Here is a 26,067-nt window from a genome sequence, read left to right as displayed (position 1 = left end):
CAAAATGATATATCTCTTTAGGGGATTACCCTGACTTCTAATCTCTCTTGGCACAAGCACATTACAGATATTGCTTCCTCTGTATCTAAAAAACTTGGTTTTCTCTTTCGCTCTCGGCGTTACTTTTCTTCCAAACAGCTGCTCACTCTGAATAAATCGCAAATCCGCTCTGCCATGGAATATTGTTCCCACAACTGGGGTGGTGCTCCCAAAACCTCTCTCAGGCTTCTTGATTCCATTCAGAAGAGGGCAGTTAGATTAATTAATGATTCATCTCTCCACTCACTCTCTCATAGACATACTGTTTCTGCTGCATGCCTCTTCTACAGATACTTCCATGGGCTTCCACTGTTCTTCTGAATTGGCTTCTATAATTCCCGCTCTCTCTTTCAAAACAGTCCGAACACATGCCATCACCAGCCAACATCCATTTACTGTCCAACTTCAATCCCACAGAACCAACTGTTCATCTTCCTAATTTATTCATTCAACTGCCGTTTTCTGGAACAACCTTCCTTCATACGTATTTCCTGAAAATTGCAATCTACAGAAGTTGAAGTCCAATGTCAACAAATATCTTCTTTCGTCTTCTCAACCTCCAACCCAAGCATGGTACTAAGTACTACAGGTTCTAATACCTCTCGTGTTTGGGGTTCACATAAAAAAAAAATATATATCATTAGTGCCAATGTGTAGAAATATATCACCTTTTGTGCCCTTAAAAGATGACATACCCTGGTCCTGTTCCACCTATCCTCTTTACAAAGCATGTTCCCCGTTTCCCTGACAATAGAGTCACCAACAACTACTAGTTCCTGTGGGACCAGCGCATTCTGCCTTGGGGGTTGCCGCTGTGTTGCATGATCAAGTTCAAGCTGTGGTGTTGATCTGGGCAGCTGAGAGCTTGACGGGCCCCTCAATTTAGATCCTTCGAGAGCATCCACCCTGTCCTTCAAGCTGTCATATGGGCCCATAACACTGAGTTGTCGCCTGATTTCGTTACACTCCTTGCATCCCGCACACACAAAGACATCCCCAATGGCAATATCATGTCCCTTACCCGATTTCTCCACAAACATCATGCAAGTAGTGCATTTTAAAAGGCTGTGATTCAGAGGGCAACTGGCCCCCTGAGTTCTCCTCTGAGCCACAGCACTTCCATTAGCTTGAGCCTTTTGCTTTGCTGCTCTGGTCTGAGTCATGATTTCGATTTAATTTCAATTAAATTTCAATTTCAGTACAAAATTATAACCCTAAACTTGTATCCCAACACAGTTATAATGCTATATATGTTTTTCAGTATCAAGTATTATCTACGAGTTCCGTTTATAGAACTTCCGTTTCAAGTTATTAATTAATTATGTTACGTTTGTAATCTAAGTCGTTATATGTATTTAGTTAAAAGTACAATTTAATTGACAACGAAGTTTAACAAATTTAATAGATTTTGCTGATTAATTGACAATATTATATTATATACTATACTATACTAAGCTAACGCCGTCTAGTTCGGGATATAACGTTGTATCATATAACAATGGCGGGAAGTTACGAACGGTAAATCTACGGACACTTCAGTATTAATTAACTTCCAAAATCTCGCTGTCTCAATTCAGAATAAACTAATGATCCTGACTAGGTCTATAAGCTACTTATAGAAAATAATTTGATGTAAAGCGGCTAAATATGGCTAAAAAACTTCTCGTTCAGCGGAGCTGCAACTTGTAACACGTGGATTTGATACCCTTACCAATACCTTTATGCAAATACAAGTCCGAGTAAAGAATAAATACACCAGATTAATCAGAAAATCACAAAATAATGCTATACTACTAAATTTAAATCAAAAGCTTTAGAAAAACAATAATTTCAAATCAATAAATAACAAAATCCACTTAGCGGCTTTGAACACGTCTGGCTCCCAGATGTGTTGAAATGAAAGAGTTGCATGAAATGAAAGAGTGACTAATGAAAAAATTACATCTGTAGCAAGTCCCCCCCCCCCGAGCAGTGGAGGCTTTTCATTGATTTGTCCAAGGCGAGTTTGAAAGTAGTTTTTTTCCATAATGGAAATAAGTATCCATCTATACCATTAGCCCATGCAGCTCACATGAGGGAAACCCACAAAAGCCTACAGGTTCTTTTGCAAAAAAAAGTATGCTATCAAGAATACAAATGGAATAATTGTGCCAATCTAAAAGAGTTAGTTTTGATGACTGGGTTGCAAGGTGGTTGCACTAAATACTGCTACTTTTTATGAGTGGGACAGCTGAGTGAAAGATTGCCACTTTCACTCATTGTCACAGAGGAAAAAAATGGCCTGATCATTCCAAAACTACACCAGGCCAGAAAAATGTAGCATATCCTCCTTTTGTGGATGAGTCAGGAATCTCTTCACCTCAATTACACATCAAGCTAGGTTTGATATAAATATTTGTGAAAGCAATGGACAAAAAAGGATTTTCTTGTTTGAGACAAAAGTTTCCTCAAATCAGTGAGGCCAAGAATGAGGAATTCATTAGAAAATTAAATTCTACAAAAATAAAAGCTTGGAAGGCATTCAAATGAGTACCAGTACTTTTTAGGCAATGAGAAATTACAAAATCACAGTGAAGTTATGGATGAGCTAATTTAAGTGTACAGAGAGTTGGGATGCAACATGTTGTTAAAGCTTCATTTCATACATTCCCACTTAGACTTTTCCTGAAAACTTGGGAGTGGTCTCTGATAAACACTGTGAAAATTTCACCAAGATATTGCTCAAGTGGAAAAAAGATACCAGAGAAAATGGAATCCAAATATGTTGGCAGACTACTGTTGGAATCTTGTATGGGGGACACCAATGGACAATTATAAAATGTAAAAAATGACAAAATAAGTATTTTGTTATCAGATAAACCATTTTTGTAAATAAAATAAGGTTGATAGACCAATTGTTCAATACAGCAGACTCTCGATTTACTGGGATCGGATTAACCGGGACGCTTCAAGACTCCCAAAAAAAACCCAACCAAATGTTTAGTTTGATTTAGTGCATTGCATCGATTGTTGTGTTCTTTCGCACCGCAAAAGAACAAACTTTGTTTCTTTATTTACGTCAGAGATATCAGAATTTTTTTTTTGTAGGAACTTTTTTTTTTGTTTAGAAATTGTGAAAATGATGGGCAAACGCAAGAGTTGTGTTTTCAATTAAACAAAAAATTGAAATTATTCAAAATTTTGACATAAAACATAAATGTGTGTCCAATACCGCGAGTAGTGCGTGGTAAGTTTTTTCGTTTTTTATCTATCGCCATACATTTTACGTAGGTTGCTGAACATTTTTCAATACTTTAAGTCCCCAACTTGTGTAGATTCAGACTTATATGGCTGAAGATTTCAGTGAAGGGGAGCCGCCTCCTTAGCCAGGTGGACAGGAGCAGTGCTTAGCACATGCTTCTTAATTAGACCGGGGTTCGAGCTTATGACCACCAAATACGGAGGATGCAGAAAGGTCAGGGAATGACCACCGCATATCCCCCGAGCAATATGGCCTTAGTTGCTAATGCTACTAAAAACCAAATAACAATAACAACAACAGTGAAGGGGACACACACACATTTCACCATAATAACGTAAAAGCCCACAGAATTCCGGCTATCTGTACTTATAGCAAATGCAATAAGATCAAGTTTACTACCTGTTTGTAATTGGTTACACTACAGACAAGCCCAATAACCCAGAAAGTGCAAATTGTTTTCATTGTTTTTTGGCAGTGACCTCCAGCAATGTGCTTTAGTAAAATGTGAGCTCGCGTGGGGTGATAACCTTGTGAAGTTCTTTTCAGAAAATTTAATTTTGATCGTTATCATGGTGCCGACTAAGAGAATAAGTGACAGCGGTACTAGCACATCTGGCACCTCCGTAGCCAGGTGGGCAGGAGCAGCAGTGCGTAGCACACGCTTCTTGATTAGACTGGGGTTCAAGCTCGTGACCACCAAATACGGAGGATGCAGAAAGGTCAGGGAATGACCACCACATATCCCCAGAGCAATATGGCCTTAGTTGCTAATGCTCCTAAAAACCAAATAACAAACAAACGAACAAACTAGTACATCTACAAACAAAAGGAAAGCGATAAATTTGGATCAGAAAATTAAACTAATAAGAATGTATGAAAATGGTCAAACATTAACAAGTATTGCGCAGAATTCAGGTTTGTCAGTGCCAACGGTGACCACAATAAAGGAGAAAGACAGAAGCGGTGAAGCGATTAAAGTCACTATAATAACCAAGGCTACGAAATACATATCAGTTTTTACAGTACAGTAACATGCATTTTTTCTCCCTTTTATGTTTTCTTTTCTTATGTGCCACTCCGGCTACTTCACCGCTTGCCCCAGATAAAGTTAATTGAACTAATTAAAAATATATAACAATTTTTCTTCATTCTTCTGAGGACATTATGTGGTTTTTTGTAATTTTGGCATATTAGGGATATAGCAGCAATATTTTATTAGTCATTCCAGAGTTACGTAAAATTCGACTTACGTAAGAAGTCCTTAAATGTATTACTTATGTATGTCGGGGGCTTACTGCAATTTTGGATTAACTGGGAAATCGATTATCCGGGAATTTCTTTTTACCATCCATCCCGAAAAATCAAGAATGAACTGTATTTAGTATTGTACGTATCATTTTCTTAAAATATATGAAATCTTTCTAAGTCAAAAACTAAATTTCTACTAGAAACTTATATTTTGCCTTTAATCCCTTCTCCATTAAAATTTTGGGTGTTACCACAATATAGTTGCCATATTTGAATTCGGAATGTCAAATCTACAAGAATCACCACTGAATTTTAAGAGGAAGTGAAAAAATGTGTTTTTGCCGACCAGTGTAATTAATATCATTCAATCAAAAAATGAATTAATAGTTAATAAAAATAAATATTAATAATTGCAGCACTTTTCACTAGAATGCATTAAAACTTTTTTAAAACTTAGTAGGAAATCTTTTCGTTATAGACTTTCATTATAAATCATCATCATCAGCCATTTTCAATCCACTGCAGGATGAAGGCCTCTCCAGCAACTTTCCTGTTACTTCTGTTTTGTTCATTGGCCATCCATTTACTACCCACAAACTCATGAATTTCATCTATCCACCTGTGCAGTTATCTTCCAGGTTTTCTTCTAGCTCCTCTTGGGTACTATTTTGTTATTTTCTTAGTCCATCTGTCACATGTCTTCGAGCTATGTGCCCTGCCCAAGACCATTTTTGTTCTTTAGTTTTGATAAGAATGTCCTTTACTTCAGTTTGCTGCCCAATCCATGTGTTTCTCTTCTTATCTAACAGTCTGATTCCCAATATAATCCATTCCATTCTTCACTGTGTAGTTCTCAGCTTCTCTTCCATTCTTTTGGTGAGTGCCCAAGTTTCACTTCCATAAGTCATGGTGGGGAGTATACATTGGTTCATTATTTTACGTTTCAGACAAACTGGAATAGGTGCCTCCGTAGCCAGGTGGAAAGGTGCAGCAGTGCGTAGCACACGCTTCTTGATTAGACCGGGGTTCGAGCCCATCACCACCAAATACGGAGGATGGAGAAAGGTCAGGGAATGACCACCGCATGTTCCTGGAGCAATATGGCCTTAGTTGCTAATGCTCCTAAAAACCAAATAACAACAACAACAACAAACTGGGATATTGCTCTTCAGTATGTGACTATATTTCCTGAATGTTATCCATCCAAAATTTATTCTTCTCTTGACTTCCAGCCATTTATCATTATTACAGCTAATAACTTGTTCGAGATAAGTATATGACTCCATCTTTTTAATTACTGCTCCTTCCGTCATTATGCTCCTTTCTGTGGCATACTTGTTCATCATTACTTTTGTTTTAGCCATATTCAACTTTAGTCCAAAATCCTTACTAACTGTGCATAACTGATTAAGATTTTCTTCTAATTCTTTGGGATCATGGCTTATGACCACAATGTCATCTGCAAATCGTAAATGGTTTAGGTACTCTCCATTCACATTAACTCCTTTCTGCGACTAGTCTAATCTTCTGAAAGCTTCCTCAAGGGCAGCAGTAAATAGCTTCGGAGATATTGTCTTCTTGTCGAACTCCTTGCTCGATTTTAAATTTGCTACTGTCTTTGTCTAGTTTAATAAAGGAGGTAGCGTTCTCATATATTTTCTTCAAAATCATAATATATGGGGTATCTATGCCTTGTCTTTCGAGTGCCGGAAACATTGCCTTATAATAAGATTAAATTAAAATTGAAGAATTTTACTAAGTTGTTACTAATTATTATGCAGTTGATCAGCAGAATATATATCTGCACTAATCATAATTAGTGCAGATATATATTGCAACAATGGAAAAAAAATACTTTCATCTTGATTAATTAGCATTAGTAGGGCATATGATGCAAGAAAGTAAGCTTGTATAGCATCAGCCAAAAAAAAAAAAAAATAAATAACCCCTTCCCATTTCACCCATATGTTCACTCCAAATGTTTGTCTAGTTCTGCCTTGAACTTACTTAAGTTGCTGACCTCCACTACAACAGACTGAATTGTGTTCCGACTATCAACAACCCACTGGCTAAAGGTGAATTTCTGCACATCTATTCTACAATTTGCTTTCCTCAATTTGAATTTATGCCCCTTCAGGTGAGTAATCTGAGCAAGAAAAAAAATCCCATTAGCATTGAGCTTGTTCAATCCATTCAAGGCCTTATACCCCTCAATTAGATCACCTCGCAGGTGCCTAGTCTCCATTAGCTAAAATTTGCAGAACTTAAGCCTTTCTTGATAACACCAACCCTTTGTTCCACTCACAAATCTTGCTGCCCTTCTCTGTACTCATTCCAGCAGCTCCACATCTTTCCTAAATTGTAAAAGTGTCAATTAAATTGTACTTTTAACTAAATACATATAATGACTTAGATTACAAACGTAACACAATTAATTAATACATAACTGATACAGAAGTTATATAAAGGGAACTCATAGATAATTAATACTTGACACTGAAAAATATATATACCGTAATAACTGTGTTGGGATACAAATTTACGGTTATAATTTTGAACTGAAATTGAAATTTTATTGAAATTAATCGAAATCATGACTCAGACCAGAGCAGCAAAGCAAAAGGCTCAAGCTAATGGAAGAACTGTGGCTCAGAGGAGAACTAAAGGGGGGGGGGCAATTGCCTTCTGAATCACAGCCTTTTAAAATGCACTGCTTGCATGATGTTTGTGGAGCATTCAGGTACGGGAGGTGATATTGCCATGGGGGATGTATTTGTGTGTGCGCACGATGCAAGGAGTGTAACGAAATCAGGCAACAACTCAGCGTTGTTATGGGCCTATACGAGAGCTTGAAGAACAGGGTGGATGCCTTCGAAGGAACTAAATTGAGGGGCCCATCAAGCTCTCAACAGCCCACATCAACGCCAGAGCTTGCACTTGATCATCACGCAACACAACGGCAAACTCAAAGGCAGAATGTGCTGGTCCCACAGGAACTAGTAGTTGTTGGTGACTCTACTGTCAGGGAAATGGGGAACATGATTTGTAAAACAGATAGGTGGAACAGGACCAGGGTATGTCTGCCAGGGGCAAAGGTTGATTACGTTGTAGAGTGGATATCATCTTTTAAGGGCACAAAAGGTGATATAGTTGTACACATTGGCACTAATGATATCAAGAGTAGGAGACCGGCAGAATTACTTAACAAGTACAGGTCACTGTTGAAAAAAAGCCGTGAATTAGGGTTGAATTTGAAAGTGTCTGCAATTCTGCCCAAACATGATAGGAGGGAGTATATGATGAGAGCCTTGTCGGTCAATTTGGCCCTGGAAAGATTATGCAAGGCTCAAGGGGTAGAATTTTTTTCAGCCTGGACTGTACTTGTTAACAGGAGAGACTGCTTCTACAGGGATGGGATACACTTAAATAGAAAGGGTGCAACAATATTTGCTGATGCTATCGAGGCAGTGTTAGGTGGGTCGGAAAACTGCTAGCTTGGGGGGATACAAAGACTAATATATTAGCAGTAGCCACTGGCAGAGGTGAAAGTGATTCTTGCACTGCTTCTATTGGAATGAGCAGAAGCCTGAAAAACAAGATTCAGGATATTTCAGAGACTGCTGGGAGTCATTTTGGTACAAGTGAACACATAGGTTGTGTTAGGGTAGATAAGAATAGGAACAGGTGCATGTATACTTGTGTGTACACCAATGCTAGGAGTTTAGTAAATAAATTTGATGAATTTGAGGTATGGCTCAAAACATCAAAGGCAGATATTGTTGGGATATCAGAGACATGGTGTCACACAGATATAAGGAATGCAATACTGGAATTTGGGGAGTACAGCTTCTACAGAAAGGATACACAGGATAGGAAGGGAGGAGGGGTTATGCTATTAGTTAAGAAACAGATAAAATCCAAGGAAGTGAAGCCAGTTGACATCGCTGGACAGTGCATTGTCGAGTTAGTTTAGTGTGACATAAGCATTGGGAGATCAAAATTGAGAGTAGGAGTGTGCTATAGGCCTAATGACTCTGATGAGTATAATAAGAAACTGTACAGGGAAATAGAGTGGGCCAGTACATCAGAGAGTCTTATAATGGGAGATTTTAATTTCCCAGATATTGACTGGAATTTGGGGGCTGGTCACTCACACACTAGCAAGGCTTTTGTGGATTTATTGGATGATTGTTTTGTACATCAGCATGTTCGGGAGGCCACTAGAGGGAGTAATACTCTGAATTGATTATTAGTAGTGATTCTTCGTGCATTAAGAATCAGCATCTGGAAGAACATCACAGAGCAAGTCCGAAAACCTGCGGCACCTACAGCAGCATACTGGTTGCGTGGCTAACCGCCTCCCCCAGCTGCCAGCTAAGGACCAAAGAAGAAGAAGAAGAATTAGCAGAAAAATGAACCACTAGGTTGCAGTGATCGCAGTGTGCTGAAGTGGGATTTACTCAAAGAGGTAACTACCATTAGGGGTAAAGGGAAGGGTTATTGCTTTCATAAAGGCGACTACGGTGGGCTGAGACAGTATTTAAATTCTATACAGTGGGACCAACTGATGATGTTACCAACAGCAAATTCAAAATGGGAAGCATTCAAAGAACTTATCTTGAAAGCTACTAGGCTTTACATACCAACTAAGAAATATTGTTCAAAGTTTAGGCCTAAATGGATGTCAGATGAACTAATGAGACATATGGCATCAATGAAAAATGCATGGGATACATACAAATTAACGCGTGACACAGAAGCCCATGATAGATACAAGTTGATCTGTAACCAAGTTACAAAGGAGGTTAGGCAGGCGAAGGCATCACGTAGGAGAGATCTTTGGCAAGGGATGCAAAGAAAAACAACAAAGATTTCTTTACTTATGTAAACTCTAGAAGGAAGGGGTTGAATAAGATTGGTCCACTTGATATCGATGGGTCAACTGTTGATGATCCTGCTCAGGAAGCTAACAAACTAAATGAATATTTTGCATCGACATTCACACATGAGGAGTTATTCAGTGAGGGGAATGCCAGAGGTGTATTCAACTCTGGCAGTAAGCTAGAGAATCTTGTAATAACTGAGAGTAAAGTGGAGGAGAAATTGTTGAAGATAAACACAAAAAAAGCACCTGGGGTGGATGGGATCTATCCAGTTATATTAAAGGAGGCAGCAAAGGAAGTAACCCTTAGCCATAATTATGAGAGCTTCCTTGGAATCAGGGGAGGTACCCACAGACTGGAGATGTGCAAATGTGACCCCAATTCACAAAGGAGGATGAAAGGCTGACACAAGTAATTATAGACCTGTTAGTTTAACTTCTGTTCCAGGAAAATTAATGGAGGCACTGGTTAAATAAGCACTGCAGGATCATCTAGACAAGACTTTAGTTATAGCTCGGACACAGCATAGTTTTGTTAAGGGGAAGTCTTGCCTGACCAATTTGATTGGATGCAATGATGCGGTCACAAAAGAACTGGATGCAGGGAATAGCTTTGATATTATATACTTGGATTTTAGAAAGGCTTTTTTGATACTGTTGCACATGGAAGACTGTGCACAAATTGGAGCAGTGTGGCATTGGAGGTAAATTGCTGCTATGGATAAATGGGTGGTTGAGGGGGAGAAGACAGAGAGTGGTAATCAGTGGACACTGCTCATTGTGGACTAATGTTATTAGTGGAGTCCCTCAGGGTTCAGTGTTGGGTCCATTATTGTTTTCTGTATTTATAAATGATATTGATGATGGTATATCAAGCTTAATGTCCAAGTTTGCAGAAGATACGAAGGTTGGCAGGGTTGTCAAGGACACTACTGACACTATGCTACTGCAACAGGATCTGGAAAGGTTGAGCAGATGGGCTGAGAGGTGGCGAATGAAGTTTAACATTGACAAATGTAAAGCACTATATGTGGGAAAATGCAACCCCAGAGCAACGTATCAACTCTGTGGTACTACACTGACAGTGGTAGAGAATGAAAGGGACTTGGAGGTGGTTGTGCAGGCAGATATGAAGTTCTCTGAGCAGTGCAGATGGGCTGCAAGAGTAGCTCGTGGTATATTGTTAATGATATATAGGAATTTTTCTAGCAGGGATAAGGAGGTGATTATTCCCTTCTATAAGGCAATGGTCAGGCCACGCCTAGAGTATTGTATACAGGTCTGGAGGCCTCATTTCAAGAAGGATGTAGAGCTGCTGGAACGAGTACAGAGAAGGGCAACAAGATTAGTGAATGGAACATAGGGTTACTCTTATGAAGAAAGGCTTAAATTTTGCAAATTACAGTGTCTGGAGACTAGGCACCAGTGAGGTGATCTGATAGAGGTGTATAAAGCCTTAAATGGTTTGAGCATGCTCAATGCTGATGGGATTCTTCCTCTTGCTCAGAATAATCACCTGAGAGGTCATAAATTCAAATTGAGGAAAGACAGATGTAGGATAGACTTGCGGAAATTTGCGTTTAACCAGCGGGTGGTTGGATGGTTGGTGGAACAGACTTCCATCCCTTGTAAAGAAGTTTAAGGTTTTGTTTGTTGTTTGTTTGTTATTTGGTTTTTAGGAGCATTAGCAACTAAGGCCATATTGCTCCTGACCTTTCCACAGCCTCCTTATTTGGTGGTGAAGGGCTCGAACCCTGGTCTAATCAATAAGCGTGTGCTACGCACTGCTGCTCCTTCCCACCTGGCTACGGACGTGCCATATAAGTTTAAGGCTCAGCTGGACAGGTATTTCGAACGAACAAAGGGGTGAAGTGGAAGTGGTTTTTTTTTTTTTTTTTTTGGCTGATGCTGCATAAGCTTGCTTTCTTGAATCAAATGCCTCTACTAATGCTAATGCTAAAATGAGGCTTGCATTCAATACTCAAGGTGTGGCCTGACCATTGCCTTATACAAGGGGACAATCACCCCCTTATCCCTGCTAGCAAAATTCCTATATATCATTGACAAGACACCATGAGGTACACTTGCAGCCTTTTTGCACTGCTCAGAAATTTTCATATCTGACTGCACAATTACTCCCAGGTCCTTTTCATTTTCCGCTACCCTGAGTGTAGTACCACCCGGTTGATACGCTACTCTGGGGGTTACTGCTACCCATATGCAGTACTTTACATTTGTCAATGTTAAACTTCAGTTGCTACCACGCAGCCCATCTGCTTAACTTTTTCAGATCCTGTTGCAGTAGCGTAGTATCATTACTGTCATTAACAACCCTGTCAACCTTTGTATCGTCTGCAAACCTAGACATTAACCCTGATATACCTTCATCAGTATCATTAATAAATACCGAAAACAACGGTGTGCCCAACACCGAATCGTGGGGTACTCCACTAATAAACTTAGTCCATGATATTTCTATAGATATAGCCACAATCATTATTCACCACTTCTCTAAATGTTGGCACAGTAATCATGCATAGCATTAGCATTAGTAGTGGCATATGATGCAAGAAAGCAAGCTTATGCAGCATCAGCCAAAAAAAAAAAAAAACCTCCCATTTCATCCCCTCCATTTGTTCCAAATGCCTGTCCAGCTCAGCCTTAATTTTATTTAGGTTGTTAAATTCCACAACAAAAGGCGGAAGTGTGTTCCACCAATCAATTACCCACTGGTTAATGGCAAATTTCCACACATCTACACAGCAACAGGGATATTTGATCCTGTCATTTTATTTTAACCTTGGCAAGCAAATAAGTTGCTAACTATTGGTGTCACTAGCCAACTGGTGAAAAAAAAAAAAAGTCAAACATTACATGAAGTTCAGCAGGACTGTCTGTCTCGTAAATTTATAGAAAAAAATTGCCAGTTTTATTATACTTACTGTTATTGTATGTGTGTAAAAGAATGACTGAAATAAACCGGTTTTTAAGAAAACAAGTGTCACCCCGATTTTAAATAAAGTATGTTGTTGGTTATATGTTGTATTGAAAATATGTTTGTAGACTGCATGTTTTATTGAAAGTATGTTGTAGTAAATCGTTCACATAATGTAATTGTTATTTGTTATATCAAAAATAATGATTACATTTTAACATTCAGTTTCTATTTACAGTGGTAATCTTTCCCATTTATTTCACTTAATTCATTTTTTTTTTGTCAAAGGATATGAAAAATTATGGTAAAATAAAAATAATTGCAGTTTTATTTGATTTTATTTGGTATTAAATGTACCATGAGAATATTTTTTACCTCTCATGCAGGTTGCTAAAGTGCTTTTAATATTCTATCCTTATTGATATCTACAGCTCTGCCACAGTAGTGATTGGCACAATTGCACAACTTAGCGACTAATGCGATTATTTTGAAATTAAAAGTGACTGTATTTAATTCTGGTGATTGTCACTAACTCAATTCTTCATCTAGTCCTTTTGACTGTTATATGTTTCTTCTTCATTAGGAATTTTTCATTACGCAATGGGTTTTCTTCGACTTAAAAAATCTTCTATTGTTCTAGTCTTTTTTGCCACAAGTCTCTGTTTTCTCTATCTTCCTCTGCCAGTCCTTGTTTTTCCATGCCTTTATGGACTCCATTCACACCTCCCTTGGCTTTTTTTGTTTCAATTACATGGATTATATCAGTTTTCACTTCCATCATGCGTTGAATCTGTTTATTTCTTATTTTCTCCAGTCTCGACTTTCTTGCTGCTCTTCTCCAGTAGTCCATTTCTGTTGCAATCAATTTCCACTTGTTGTCTTTTATGCACTGTCCATGTTTCTGCCCCATAGAGCAAAATGCTACTGTTGTTTGGTATGGTGTAGGAATATACTGTTGTAGTATATTCCTACACCATAGGATTGCATTCAGCATACCTATCACTTTCCTTCCATCGCTAATTCCCCTCGACGTGGGCACCTGTACATGGTGAGGGGACCTCCCAGTGACGCTGCTGGACTTCCAGACTAGCATCACTGGGATCTAATGCCCATACCTTGGTTCCAGGGTTACATCTTTTGGAATCTGGCATGTGCAGCCGTGCGCCGCGACCCGTGGATTTCGGAAAGGGGAATCCTGGTGGTTGAGGGGCCCAGCCTTAATACACCACTTTGGCCCCTGCTTCGACAAGACGGGTGGTCCCGGACCGGCCCGACTGGGATCAATCGGCAGGTAGTTCTTACTGCTAGGGTCAACTGCGTTCCAATAAGTCTCCCTCCCTTTGGTCCTGGGACGGGATCAAGGCTTATTGGAAACGTGGGTATGGTGCCTCTAAGCTAACTTGGCATCCCATTCGTGTACGCAGTGGGCATCCCCTCATAGGGCTCCGTGGTGGGTGAGGTACTTAGGGCATCGGAAATTTTTACTTTACTCCTGTGAGTAATTTAAATCCTATTTCTTCTGGGGCCCCATCAAGGCCCCTACCTAATCGAGATCATGATGCAGAAAATACCTCTGCAAAAAGAGCCAGGACTGAGGAAACACAACCATCATCAGTGACACCGCTTTTCCTCATTCTCCATTCCACCGGAGAGCAGTCAATTGGAAAGATGTCACCCTTCTTTATCCAGAAAGAATTAGAGGGGTTGGCAGGTTCACCTAAATCTGTAAAAAGACTGCGTTCTGGCGACCTTTTGGTCGAAGCTACAAATGTTAAACAGGCGGAAAAAAATCCTGAACGCCACACCAATAGGGGGAATACCTATCATCGTAACCCCCACAAAACTTTGAACTCTTCAAGAGGCGTAATTTCAGAGTGGGACCTTCTTCATGTTTCTGAAGAAGAGATCTGCTCTGAATTAAAAGACCAAGGAGTGACAGCTGTTAAGAGAATATCGATGCGCAAGGATGGGAATCTCGTCCCTACCCGAGTTCTTATCCTCACGTTTAACACCCCACGGCCTCCAAGTTCCATCAAGGCAGGCTATCTAAACTGCCCAGTGAGGATTTATATCCCAAACCCACTGCGGTGTTTTAGATGCCAAAAATACGGCCACTCACAAACATCTTGTCGTGGTAACCCTGCCTGTACTCGATGAGGTGTTAAAGACCACGAGAGCAAGGAATGTTCAGCTCCAAAACCGATCTGTGTCAATTGCCAAGGAGAGCACCCCGCCTACTCTAGAGCATGCCAGCGGTGGAAGGATGAAAAAGAAATACAAAAACTGAAAACAGAGCTGAATATCTCCTACCCAGAGGCCAGAAAACGTATCCAACCAATAAATAGCGGGAAACCTTCATATGCCCAGAATGTTTCTGCAAAGTGCACTATTGGGACACAAACTGATATGACTATACCACCAAGAGAATCATTTACCCCGATTGCACGCTATTTATTGAGTTCACAAAAGCGCACCAAAAAAACATAATCAGTTGCCACTCCTATATCCGTACCTCCTAGTGCTCCACCACTACCAAAACCAAGTGGTAAAGAAAAGCCAAAAACTTCAGAAGAGTCATCCGTGATACCAGAAACAATGGATGTAGAGAACAAGGAGGTACCGGATGAATCAGTCTTGGAACTCTTTGTGGAGGAAGAAATGGACACGGGACAGCGTCCTTTCTTCCCCAAAAAAGATAAATCCAGGACTGACAAAATAAAGCCCTCAGCACCTCGGAAGCCGCCTGATGGACCCACCAAGTCAAAATAATGGCTAAATTCCTACAATGGAATTGTCGTGGATTGCGGCGAAATACTGATGACATCAAGGCCCTCCTGCAAAAGCACGAGCCAGTTTGCTTTTGCTTGCAGGAGACTTATCTAAAAGCAAATGATGATCCCACCATTCATAACATCACATTTTTTCGAAAGGATAGAATTGCGGATGGTCCTGCTCATGGAGGAGTGGCTATCCTTGTGGGCAACCAGATCCCAGTTCAACCCTTGCTAGTTACAACCAGCATAGAGGCTGTTGCAATTCGCCTTTCAGTGGAATTTTTATTAACTGTGTGCTCTATTTATTTGCCACCTGAGACTGACATCTCCCAGGAAGACCTTGATGATCTGGTAATGCAGTTGCCTTCCCCTCTCTTACTTCTCGGGGATTTTAATGGACATAACACCCTGTGGGGTTAGTGCTAACATCAATGGAAGGGGACGAGTCATAGAGCATATGCTAAATGACAATGACCTTTCCCTTCTAAATATTGGATCAAATACCTTCTTCCACATGCCTACCCGTACTTTTTCTGCCATTGATCTCTCTATCTGCTCCCCTTCTCTACTCCCTTCACTCACATGGGAAGTGGAGGAGAATCCATACGGAAGTGATCACTTCCCTGTGATAACCTCATTACACAGTGGGAGACCGTGTCTTCCTTCCAAGTTACCACGGTGGAAGATTGATCAGGCTGACTGGTCTGCCTTCCAACATCAGGCAAATGTTGATCTCAGCACCGTCAGTCAAGAGCCTATCAATGATGCAGTAACGTACATCACAGAAATTATCGTCCAAGCAGTTGCGAATGCTGTTCCAAAAACATCTGCCCGGTTTCCACCATTTCCCAAGCCTTGGTGGAATTCACAATGCACAGCAGCAAAAAAGGCTCAAAACAAAGCGTGGGGGATATTCCGCCGATATCCTACCACAAACAACCTTATAACCTTTAAACGTGCACGAACCAAAGCACGCACTTTGGTGCAACTATGTAAATATTTGGTGTAAATATGCACAACTGTCGCATTTGGGCAACAGAAAACCCTCTAGTTATCCAAGAGGTCCCGTTGCCTTCTCCAAAAGTGACTGTGGTGTGGATTTACGGCCACATTCATGATTGGGCCATATTTTTTTGAACACCGATTGGAATATGCGGTGCCTTCAGGATACTATATTCATTCAAGATGGTGTGCCACTCCACATCCACCGTCGTGTCCAAAGATTGCTAAGGCAACACTTTACAGATGAATGGGTCATCAGCCGTTGTTTCCGGACATATTGGCCACCCCGCTCACCAGACCTCATCCCATGCGACTTCTGGTTGTAGGGTTTTTTGAAGAACCAGGTGTATCGGGAAGGATGTCAAACTCTGGCAGATCTGAAGGACAGCATTAGACATCATGTGCTGGCTATTTGGTTGACATGTTTTCTCTGCATTTTCTACTGTAGAAAATGCTGTTCTTCGAATGGAAACTGTTGTTGACCAAAATGGAGGAAACATTGAAGAATTGTAGTGCTATTGAAGTGATTTGTATTGCCACAGCACCATATAGTGAAAAAATGTTTTTCACAATAAATGGCGAGCGCATTTTTTATGGTACCTGTTGTCCAAATTTCTCTTCAGTACAAGCCTTAGAACTTGCTCAAGAGCCCTCTACATAGGAATACTTTAATTTTAAAAACCCTATATTTTAAATATTTAACTGTGACACTATCAGACTCTTTATATATTGTTTCCTATTATTGACCCCGGGGGCTCACATCTGGTGAGTATGGGCTTGGCAAACCCAGGGTCCTGAGCTGGATATCATCATTCTTCTCTTTCTTGGTGATTCCTTTCTACTTCTCTCTCTCTCTCTCTCTCTCTCTCTCTCTCTCTCTCTCTCTCTCTCTCTCTCTCTCTCAGGGGGTAACTTGGGAATTTTTTTTTTTTTTTTTTTTTTTTTTGGCTGGTGCAGCATAAGCCTCAGGCTTCCTTGTACCATATGGCCATTAATAATAATAATAATAATAATAATAATATTGATTATCCTAACTTTGAGTAGTCTGTGATACTGAATTTCTGTCACTTGTAAATGAAGTTTGGGGAGAAAAAAAAAAAAAATTTTTTTTTTTTTTTTTTTTTTTTGCCCTGAATATGATTCTTTAATTTTGTTTACGTTACACTCAGTATGCTATGTAATTATTTTGCATTAAAGTACTATGAAATATCTGTTTTTTTTACTGTATAAATAGATTCCTTATTTTTATCTTGTTTTAATTTCAGATCCTTATCTTATTAATTCTATTAAATGGTCTGAGTTGCTCAACCCTGCTTTTAAGAACAATCTTGCACGTGACCCTTCGCTTAATTGGCAGTATTTTGGCAGCAGTACAGGATTCTTAAGAACATTTCCAGGTGCGTGCATGGGAAAAATGATTAAATACTCATTTATTAAAAGACTATTTTTCATAGAATTTGACAAAGCTTAGAATTTGAAGATAATTAGATTTGGAAATTACAGAAATTAGATTTGAAAATTAGAGATAATAATATATTTGAAATGTATTGCTATCTCAAAGTTTGGCAAATAAAACTGATGAAAATTGGCTGGTGAAAGAAATCTTTGCATGGATTTCTAAGCTAAATATAAATTAAAGTTTTTACTTACTAAATTAAAAGTTTACAGTTCTTAACAGCCTCTTTGTATGGGGGAGATAATAAAGTTTGTATCGGATTACACTGTAGAGAGTTGGTACTTCATCATATTTAACCCCAGGGGCTCACATCTGGTATGGGTGTGGTATACCCAGGGTCCTGAGCTGTATATCACCATTCTTCTCTTTCTTGGTGATTCCCTTCTACTTCTCTCTCTCTCTCTCTCTCTCTCTCTCTCTCTCAGGGTAATTCAGAAAATTTTTTTTTTTTGGCTGGTGCAGCATAAGCCTCAGGTCTCCTTTCACCATATGGCTAATAATAATAATATTACAGCACTAATGAAAAAATGCAAAGATTTTTGTATCGAGGCCTCAAGGCAACTAGAGAAAGTAATCTCTACTTAGTTTTATACACAATGAAGATGGAGCTTTCGTTTCAGTAAGTTCTAATTTTGAAATTGAATTTGGCAAAGAATTTTTATTATTTGCTACTATTACTGGTCGCTTCTGTCAGTCATAAATTATTTTGTGTGTTCAGATCTTCTTAATGGATATTTCTGCCTGCAGTTTTCAAGGATCATACATTTCTGTGTTACAAAAATTGTGGAAATGTTCTACTATTAATAATGATCTCTTTTGACCTAGTCTCATTGACATTGTATACACAGATTCCAGTGCTTCTGCAACTTCTTGAAACAGTCGCGCTTATTTTGGAATAGCTATTTGTTCCTGTGTTGGGTTCTAAATAATTTCCTCAGTCAATACAAATCTATGATCTTTATAGGGGCTTTAAAGTTTGGATTTAAAAAAAAAATTGTAGAGAACTAAATCAGATGAATATGATGGATTGGAGGACTTTAGTGATAGTGTTTCACAAAAAACTCTTGAATATTCTGAGTGCCAATGACTGCACTCAGAATTGCAAGTGCAAGTTCCCTAAAGGACAACCATTTTCTATGAATTGCACCACACAGTTGCCCTAGAACTGTTTTACAGTATTTCTGGATCACTTTTTGGCCACATTTTATCGAGATTGTCTTGCTTTTTGGACCTTGGAGCAAACAGTTTTCCATTGAAAGAACTGGACCTTTCTTTCTGGATCATAGCCATAAACCCTTGATTCATCAACTGTAATAATGGAAGGAACAAAGTGTGGATCAGCAGCATCAATAGCATGTTGACAAAAATCCTGATATACTTTCTGCAATCAGCAGTACTAATGTAAGGCACAAACTTCTCTGAATTGCTTTGCATTCCCAAATATTCTGTTAAAGAAATAATTTGGCATGTTCCATAAGAAATATTAATTTCACTGGCAACTTTGCTGATGGTTAAATGTCAATCACTCCTTATCAGATCATGAACACGAGCAATTAAATCATTGGTTTTTGAATTTGAAGGGTGGCCAAAGTGAGGATCACTTTTGACAGACAAGCAGCTCTCTTTACACCTTGCCTACCTGGAATGAAATGAAATTTATTGCAGATTCACGGCTCATTAAAATCACTCATTTTAAAATGCAGTGAAACTCATAAAGCACCTTCTATTCAATGCATGCTAATTCGGACTGACTGCAGTCTGAATTAGCATGCAGTCTGATTCATATGGTACTATGACCCAACAAGCCACCAAACATTTTATGAAAGTTGCAACTGAATATGATGCTCAATTCGAAGATACAAAATCAGTCCCTAAACTTTTTACTCATATGTCATATATCAAAATTGGCACCCCTCAATGTGGCACCTGTACATGGTGAGGGGACCTCCCAGTGACGATGCTAGTCCTCCAGATTAGCATCACTGGGATCCAATTCCCACAGCCTAGGTGGTTCCAGGTTTACACAATAGGAATCAGTCATGTTTGCAACCCATGGAAATTCAGAAAGGGGGGGATTGTGGTGGTTGAGGGGCCCAGCTTCAACACACCACTTTTGTCCCTGTTTCGACAAGATGGATGACCTGGCTAGGATCAATTGGCTAGTGGATTCACCTGCAAGTGTCAACCATGTCAATGCCATGCCCCTACCTTCATGGTCTGAGGGACAGGGTTCAGGCTGGCAGTGATGCGGTGCGTATGGTGTCTGGGTAGCCCTGGTGTCCCACTCTAGAGTGCATTTATTGCTTGCCAGGTAGTGGACATCTCTTTGGACTATGTGTTTTGGGTGAGGAGCCTAGGCACTGAACCAAATTAAAAATTAATATGAATCCTGATAAACTTGTTTCTTTGGGGGCTCCAACATGGTCCCTATATGAAAAAAATAGCCAGTGAAACAGATAATGCTAACTCAGCAAAGCGAGCACTAATGAAATACCATCAAGGCCAAGGTTTCTTATGATACATTCCAATAGCGAAAAACTTATTGGAGAATATCAACAGTATCAACAGTATCAAAAGCCTTAGAAAGGCTTTTGATACTGTTGCACATGGAAGACTGCTGCACAAATTGGAGCAGTGTGGCATTGGAGGCAAGCTGCTGCTATGGATAAAGGGGTGGTTGAGGGGGAGAAGACAGAGAGTGGTAATCAATGGACACTGCTCATCGTGGACTAATGTTATTAGTGGAGTCCCTCAGGGTTCAGTATTGGGGCCTTTATTGTTTTCTGTATTTATAAATGATATTGATGATGGTATATCAGGCTTAATGTCCAAGTTTGCAGACGATACGAAAGTTGGCAGGGTTGTCAAGGACACTACTGACACTATGCTGCTGCAACAGGATTTGGAAAGGTTGAGCAGATGGGCTTCGAGGTGGCAAATGAAGTTTAACATTGACAAATGTAAAGTACTACATATGGGAAACAGCAACCCCAGAGCAGCGTATCAACTCTGTGGTACTACACTGACAGTGGTAGAGAATGAAAGGGACCTGGGGGTGGTGGTGCAGGCAGATATGAAGTTCTCTGAGCAGTGCAGACGAGCTGCAAGAGTAGCTCATGGTGTATTGTCAATGATATATAGGAATTTTTCTAGCAGGGATAAGGAGGTGATTATTCCCTTGTATAAGGCAATGGTCAGGCCACACCTAGAGTACTGTATACAGGCCTGGAGGCCTCATTTCAGGAAGGATGTAGAGCTGCTGGAACGAGTACAGAGAAGGGCAACTAGATTGGTGAATGGGACAAAGGGGTTCTCTTACGAAGAAAGGCTTAAGTTTTGCAAATTACAGTGTCTGGAAACTAGGCACCAGCGGGGTGATCTGATAGAGGTGTACAAAGCCTTGAATGGTTTGAGCATGCTCAATGCTGATGGGATTCTTCCTCTAGCTCAGAAAAATCACCTGAGAGGGCATAAATTCAAATTGAGGAAAGACAGATGTAGGATAGATGTGCGGAAATTTGCCTTTAGCCAGCGGGTGGTTGGTGGATGGAACAGACTTCCATCCCTTGTCGTGGAAGTTGATAGCCTAAATAAGTTTAAGGCTCAGCTGGACAGGTATTTCGAACGAACAGAGGGGTGAAGTGGAAGTGGTTATTTTTATTTATTTATGTTACTTTTTTTTTTTTTTTTTTGGCTGATGCTGCATAAGCTTGCTTTCTTGCATCAAATGCCTCTACTAATGCTAATGCTAATATTGCCCTTCTTTATACAGAAGGGTTAGCAGGTACCTCAAAATCAATTAAGAGGCTTTGTTCTGGGGACCTCTTAATTGAAACAAAAAAATGACAAGCACTCTGAGCAGCTACTCAGAGCAACATCAATCAGAGAAATACCCATTACAATAAGCCCACATAGAACACTAAATTCCTTGAGAGGTATTATTTTCAAGTGGGACCTCCTTGCAGTTACTGAAGAGGAAATCTGCTCTGAACTAAAACTGCAGGGAGTGATAACTGTAAAAAAGAATATCAGCATGTAGGGATGAAAAACTTGTTCCCACCAGAAATATCATCCTGGCATTCAGTTCTCTGACATCTCCTAATGAGATTAAAATTGGTTATATATAGTTGGACCTTATAAAGGCTTTTGATACTGTTGCACATGGAAGACTGCTGAACAAATTGGAGCAGTGTGGCATTGGAGGCAAATAAAGAGATGGTTGGGTGGGAGAAGACAAAGTGGTAATCAATGGACACTGCTCAGGGTTCAGTGTTGGGTCCATTGTTGTTTTCTGTATTTATAAATGATATTGATGATGGCATATCAAGCTTAATGTACAAGTTTGCAGATGATACAAAGGTTGATACAATGGATGATACGATGGCAGGGTTGTTAAGGACACTAATGACAGTACTTTTTTTCAACAGTGACCTGTACTTGTTAAGTAATTCTGCCAGTCTCCTACTCTTAATATCATTAGTGCCAACATGTACAACTATATCACTTTTTGTGCCCTTAAAAGATGATATCCGCTCTACAATGTCATCAACCTTTGCCTATCCTTTTTACAAAGCATGTTACCCATTTCCCTGAGTTGTTGAGTCACCAACAACTACTAGTTCCTGTGGGACCAGCGCATTCTGCCTTGGGGGTTGCCGCTGTGTTGCATGATGACCAAGTGCAAGCTCTGGCATTGATGTGGGCAGCTGAGAGCTTGACGGGCCCTCAATTTAGATCCTTCGAGGGCATCCACCCTGTCCTTCAAGCTCTCATATAGGCCCATAACAACGCTGAGTTGTCGCCTGATTTCGTTACACTCCTTGCATCGCATACACAAAAACATCCCCATGGCAATATCATGTCCCGTACCTGATTGTCCACAAACATCATGCAAGCAGTGCATTTTAAAAGGCTGTGATTCAGAGGGCAACTGCCCCCCTCAGTTCTCCTCTGAGTCACAGCACTCCCATTAGCTTGAGCCTTTTGCTTTGCTGTTCTGGTCTGAGTCATGATTTCGATTTAATTTCAATAAAATTTCAATTTCAGTTCAAAATTATAACCCTAAACTTGTATCCCAACACAGTTATAATGCTATATATTTTTCAGTATCGAATATTATCTACGAGTTCCGTTTATATAACTTCTCGTATCAAGTTATGTATTAATTATGTTACGTTTGTAATCTAAGTTGTTATATGTATTTTTTTTTTTTTTTTTTTTTTTATGAAAACCCCAACACGAAAGGTATCAAAACCTATAGTACTTAGTACTGTGCATGGGTTGAAGGAGAAGTATGGGGGGTGGGGGATGCCGGAAACTTTGCTCTAGAGACTAAACATGGGTTTCACCACTTCAAGCCTCCAATAAGCAAAGTGGTGGTATTTCACCGGTTGATGAAAGTCATCTACCACCTCACTTAAAGTACAATTTAATTGACAACAAAAGTTTAACAAAATTAATAGATTTTGCTGATTAATTGACAATATTATATTATATACTATACTATATATACTATACTAACGCTATCTAGTTCGGGATATAACGTTGTATCATATAACAATGGCGCAAGTTACGAATGGTAAATCCACGGACACTTAAGTATTAATTAACTTCCTAATCTCGCTGTCTCAATTCAGAATAAACTACGATCCTGACTAGGTCTATAAGCTGTATACAGGTCTGGAGGCCTCATTTTAAGAAGGATGTAGAGCTGTTGGAAAGAGTACAGAGAAGGGCAACAAGATTAGTGAATGGAACAAAGGGTTGCTCTTACGAAGAAAGGCTTAAATTTTGCAAATTACAGTGTCTGGAGACTAGGCACCTGCGAGGTGATCTGATTGAGGCGCATAAAGCCTTGAATGGTTTGAGCATGCTCAATGCTGATGGGATTCTTTCTCTCGCTCAGAATAAATTAAATTGAGGAAAGACAGATGTAGGATAGATGTGCGGAAGTTTGCCTTTAGCCAGCAGGTAGTTGGTTGGTGGAACAGACTTCCATCCTTTGTTGTAGAAGTTGATAGCCTAAATAAATTTAAGGCTGAGCTGAGCTGGACGTGGTTTTAAATGGGAGTGGGTTTTTTTTTTTTTTTTTTTTTTTGGCTGATGCTGGCATAAGCTTGCTTTCTTGCATCATATGCCAATGCTAATGCTAATATCAATTGTTTGGTGTGTCCATATGTTCCAAATCCGTTACAGTGCTTTTGTTATGTCAGAAATATGGACACTTGCAAATGGCCTGCCGTGGAGTCCTTGCATGCACTAACTGTGGTGCAAAGGACCACAAAACATGTTCAGCTACCAAACCCACCTGCCAGGGAGAACACCCAGCTTACTTACGAGCATACCAGAAGTGGAAATAAGAAAAGAAATTAAACGATTTAAGGCAAAGCCAAACATATCATATTAGGTTGCAAGAAAAGCGGTGAAACCTATAAATGTCAATAGACCCACCTATGCTCAGAAAATAGAAGGGAGATGTTCCATTGGAACCAAAACAAATGACAATTCCCCCAAAAGAGTCATTCACCTCATTGCATGCTACCTGCTAAACTCAAACAAGCCTGCACAAAAGGATCAATTAGCTGCCACTCCTATATCTGTACCTGCTTGTGTTCCACTACTTCCAAAACAGTGGTAAAGAAATTCATAAAAAACCTGTAAAGCCAGCGGTAATACAAGAAAAAAATAGATGTTGAGGTACATGACGAACCTTTCCTGGAACTCTTTGCAGAAGAGGAAGAAGAAATGGACACAGGCCAATGCCCTTTCTTCCCAAAGATAGATAAATCCAGGATGGAGAAAACAAAGCCCTCAGCCTTCTGGAAGCCACTGGATGGACCAAATAAATCTTAAAAATGGCCATGTTCAAATTCCTACAATGGAACTGCCATGGATTCTGTCAAATTAGTGATGACATCAAGGCTCTTCTGCTTAAGCATGAGCCAATTTGCTTTTGTTTGCAGGAGACTTATTCAAAGGCAAATGATGAGAACCCTTATAATTTTTCAATTATTCGTAAAGACAGCTGGGATTGGACCTGCCCACTGAGGAGTCACCATCCTTGTTGGCAACCATACTCCCTTCCAAGCTATGCCACTTGCCACCACCTTAGAGGTTGTAGCAGTTCGTATTATGGTAGACTTCCTCCTAACTGTTTGTTCCATATATTTGCCCCCAGGGAATGACATCCTCCAGGCTTCCCTTGATGATCTCATTAAGGAATCCCCTTTTTTTTATTATTCGAGGATTTTAATGGACACAGTACTCTGTGTTGGGGGTAGTGTTGACATCAATAGGAGGGGTCAGACCATTGAGCAGATGCTTGAAGACAATGATCTGGTTCTCCCAAATGTGGGTTCTAACTCCTTTTTCTGCATGTCTACCCATACATTTACTGTGATAGATCTCTCTATATGCTCCCCACCACTCCTTCCTCTTTGTATATGGAAGGTGGATGATACTATCTACAGTAGCGATCACTTCCCCATGTTATCCACCCTTTCTAATGGGAGACAATGCCACCTATCTAGGATACTACAGTGGAAGTTCAATCACACTGACTGGATTGCCTTCAGACATCTGGCAACATTTAATACAGTCAGTCAACCAGGAGCCAATTAATGACACAGTTATGAACATCACTGAAAGAGTCATCCAAGCAGTGGCAGTTGCAATTCCAAAGACTTCAACATGGTTTCCACGATTTCCAAAACCATTGTGGAATGAAAATTGCACAGCAGCATGAAAGGCTCAAAACAAAGCATGGGGTAAATTTCATAATCTAGTAATCACAAGTAATCTAATAGCCTTCAAACATTCACGAGCCAAAGCATGTTATGTTAGACATCAAGAGTCAGAAGGAAGCTTGGATCCGCTTCACTTGTTCTTTTTCCCAGACAACATCACCAAAACTCATCTGGAATAAAGTTTAGAAAATGAAGGGCAGATACACATCATACAATACATCAATCCTAGAACATTATGGATATGCAATTTCAGAATCAATCACAATTGCAAACACTCTAGAGGAGGCATTTGCCAAAGTGTCTGCCAAAACATTATACACTCCCCCGAGTTCCTGGCCCTGAAACAAAAAGCTGAAAGGTTGCCTTTAAAGTTATCTTCAAATAACTGTGAGACCTACAAACAGCCATTTACAGAATGAGAGTTGAAAGTGGTACTATCTCTGTCCAAAGCAAGCTCCATTAGGCCAGATGGTATCCATTATGAAATGTTTAAACATTTTTCATCTGATTCTTTGGATCGGCTGCTCTTTCTCAACAGAATATACCTTGAAGACCAATTTCCGGACTCCTGGCATAAGGCAATCGTTCTTGTTTTTCCTGAGCCAGGAAAGGATCCAAAAATTCCAAACAACTGCCTCCTATCACTCTGACGAGCTGCTTTTGCAAGATCCTGGAAAAGATGGTCAATGCACGGCTTATGTGGTATTTAAAAACAAATTACCTCCTTTCTAAACTACAATGAGTG

General features: G+C 39.8%; 1 protein-coding gene across 1 annotated transcript in view; it reads left to right on the top strand.

Annotated features, from left to right (window-relative positions):
• The window catches only part of LOC150078586 (voltage-dependent calcium channel subunit alpha-2/delta-3-like), a 713,185-nt gene that overhangs the window by 646,678 nt on the left and 40,440 nt on the right, over positions 1-26,067 (top strand). The window contains exon 6 of the mRNA XM_090384626.1: positions 17,387-17,518. Coding sequence (XP_090240752.1) covers positions 17,387-17,518 — 132 coding nt within the window. The remainder of the gene's footprint in view (positions 1-17,386; positions 17,519-26,067) is intronic.

Source organism: Mastigoproctus giganteus, chromosome 11, assembly GCF_048544385.1.
Source record: "Mastigoproctus giganteus isolate SK-2022 chromosome 11, ASM4854438v1, whole genome shotgun sequence".
Lineage (NCBI taxonomy): Eukaryota > Metazoa > Arthropoda > Arachnida > Uropygi > Thelyphonidae > Mastigoproctus > Mastigoproctus giganteus.
This window is presented reverse-complemented; position numbering and strand designations above follow the sequence as displayed.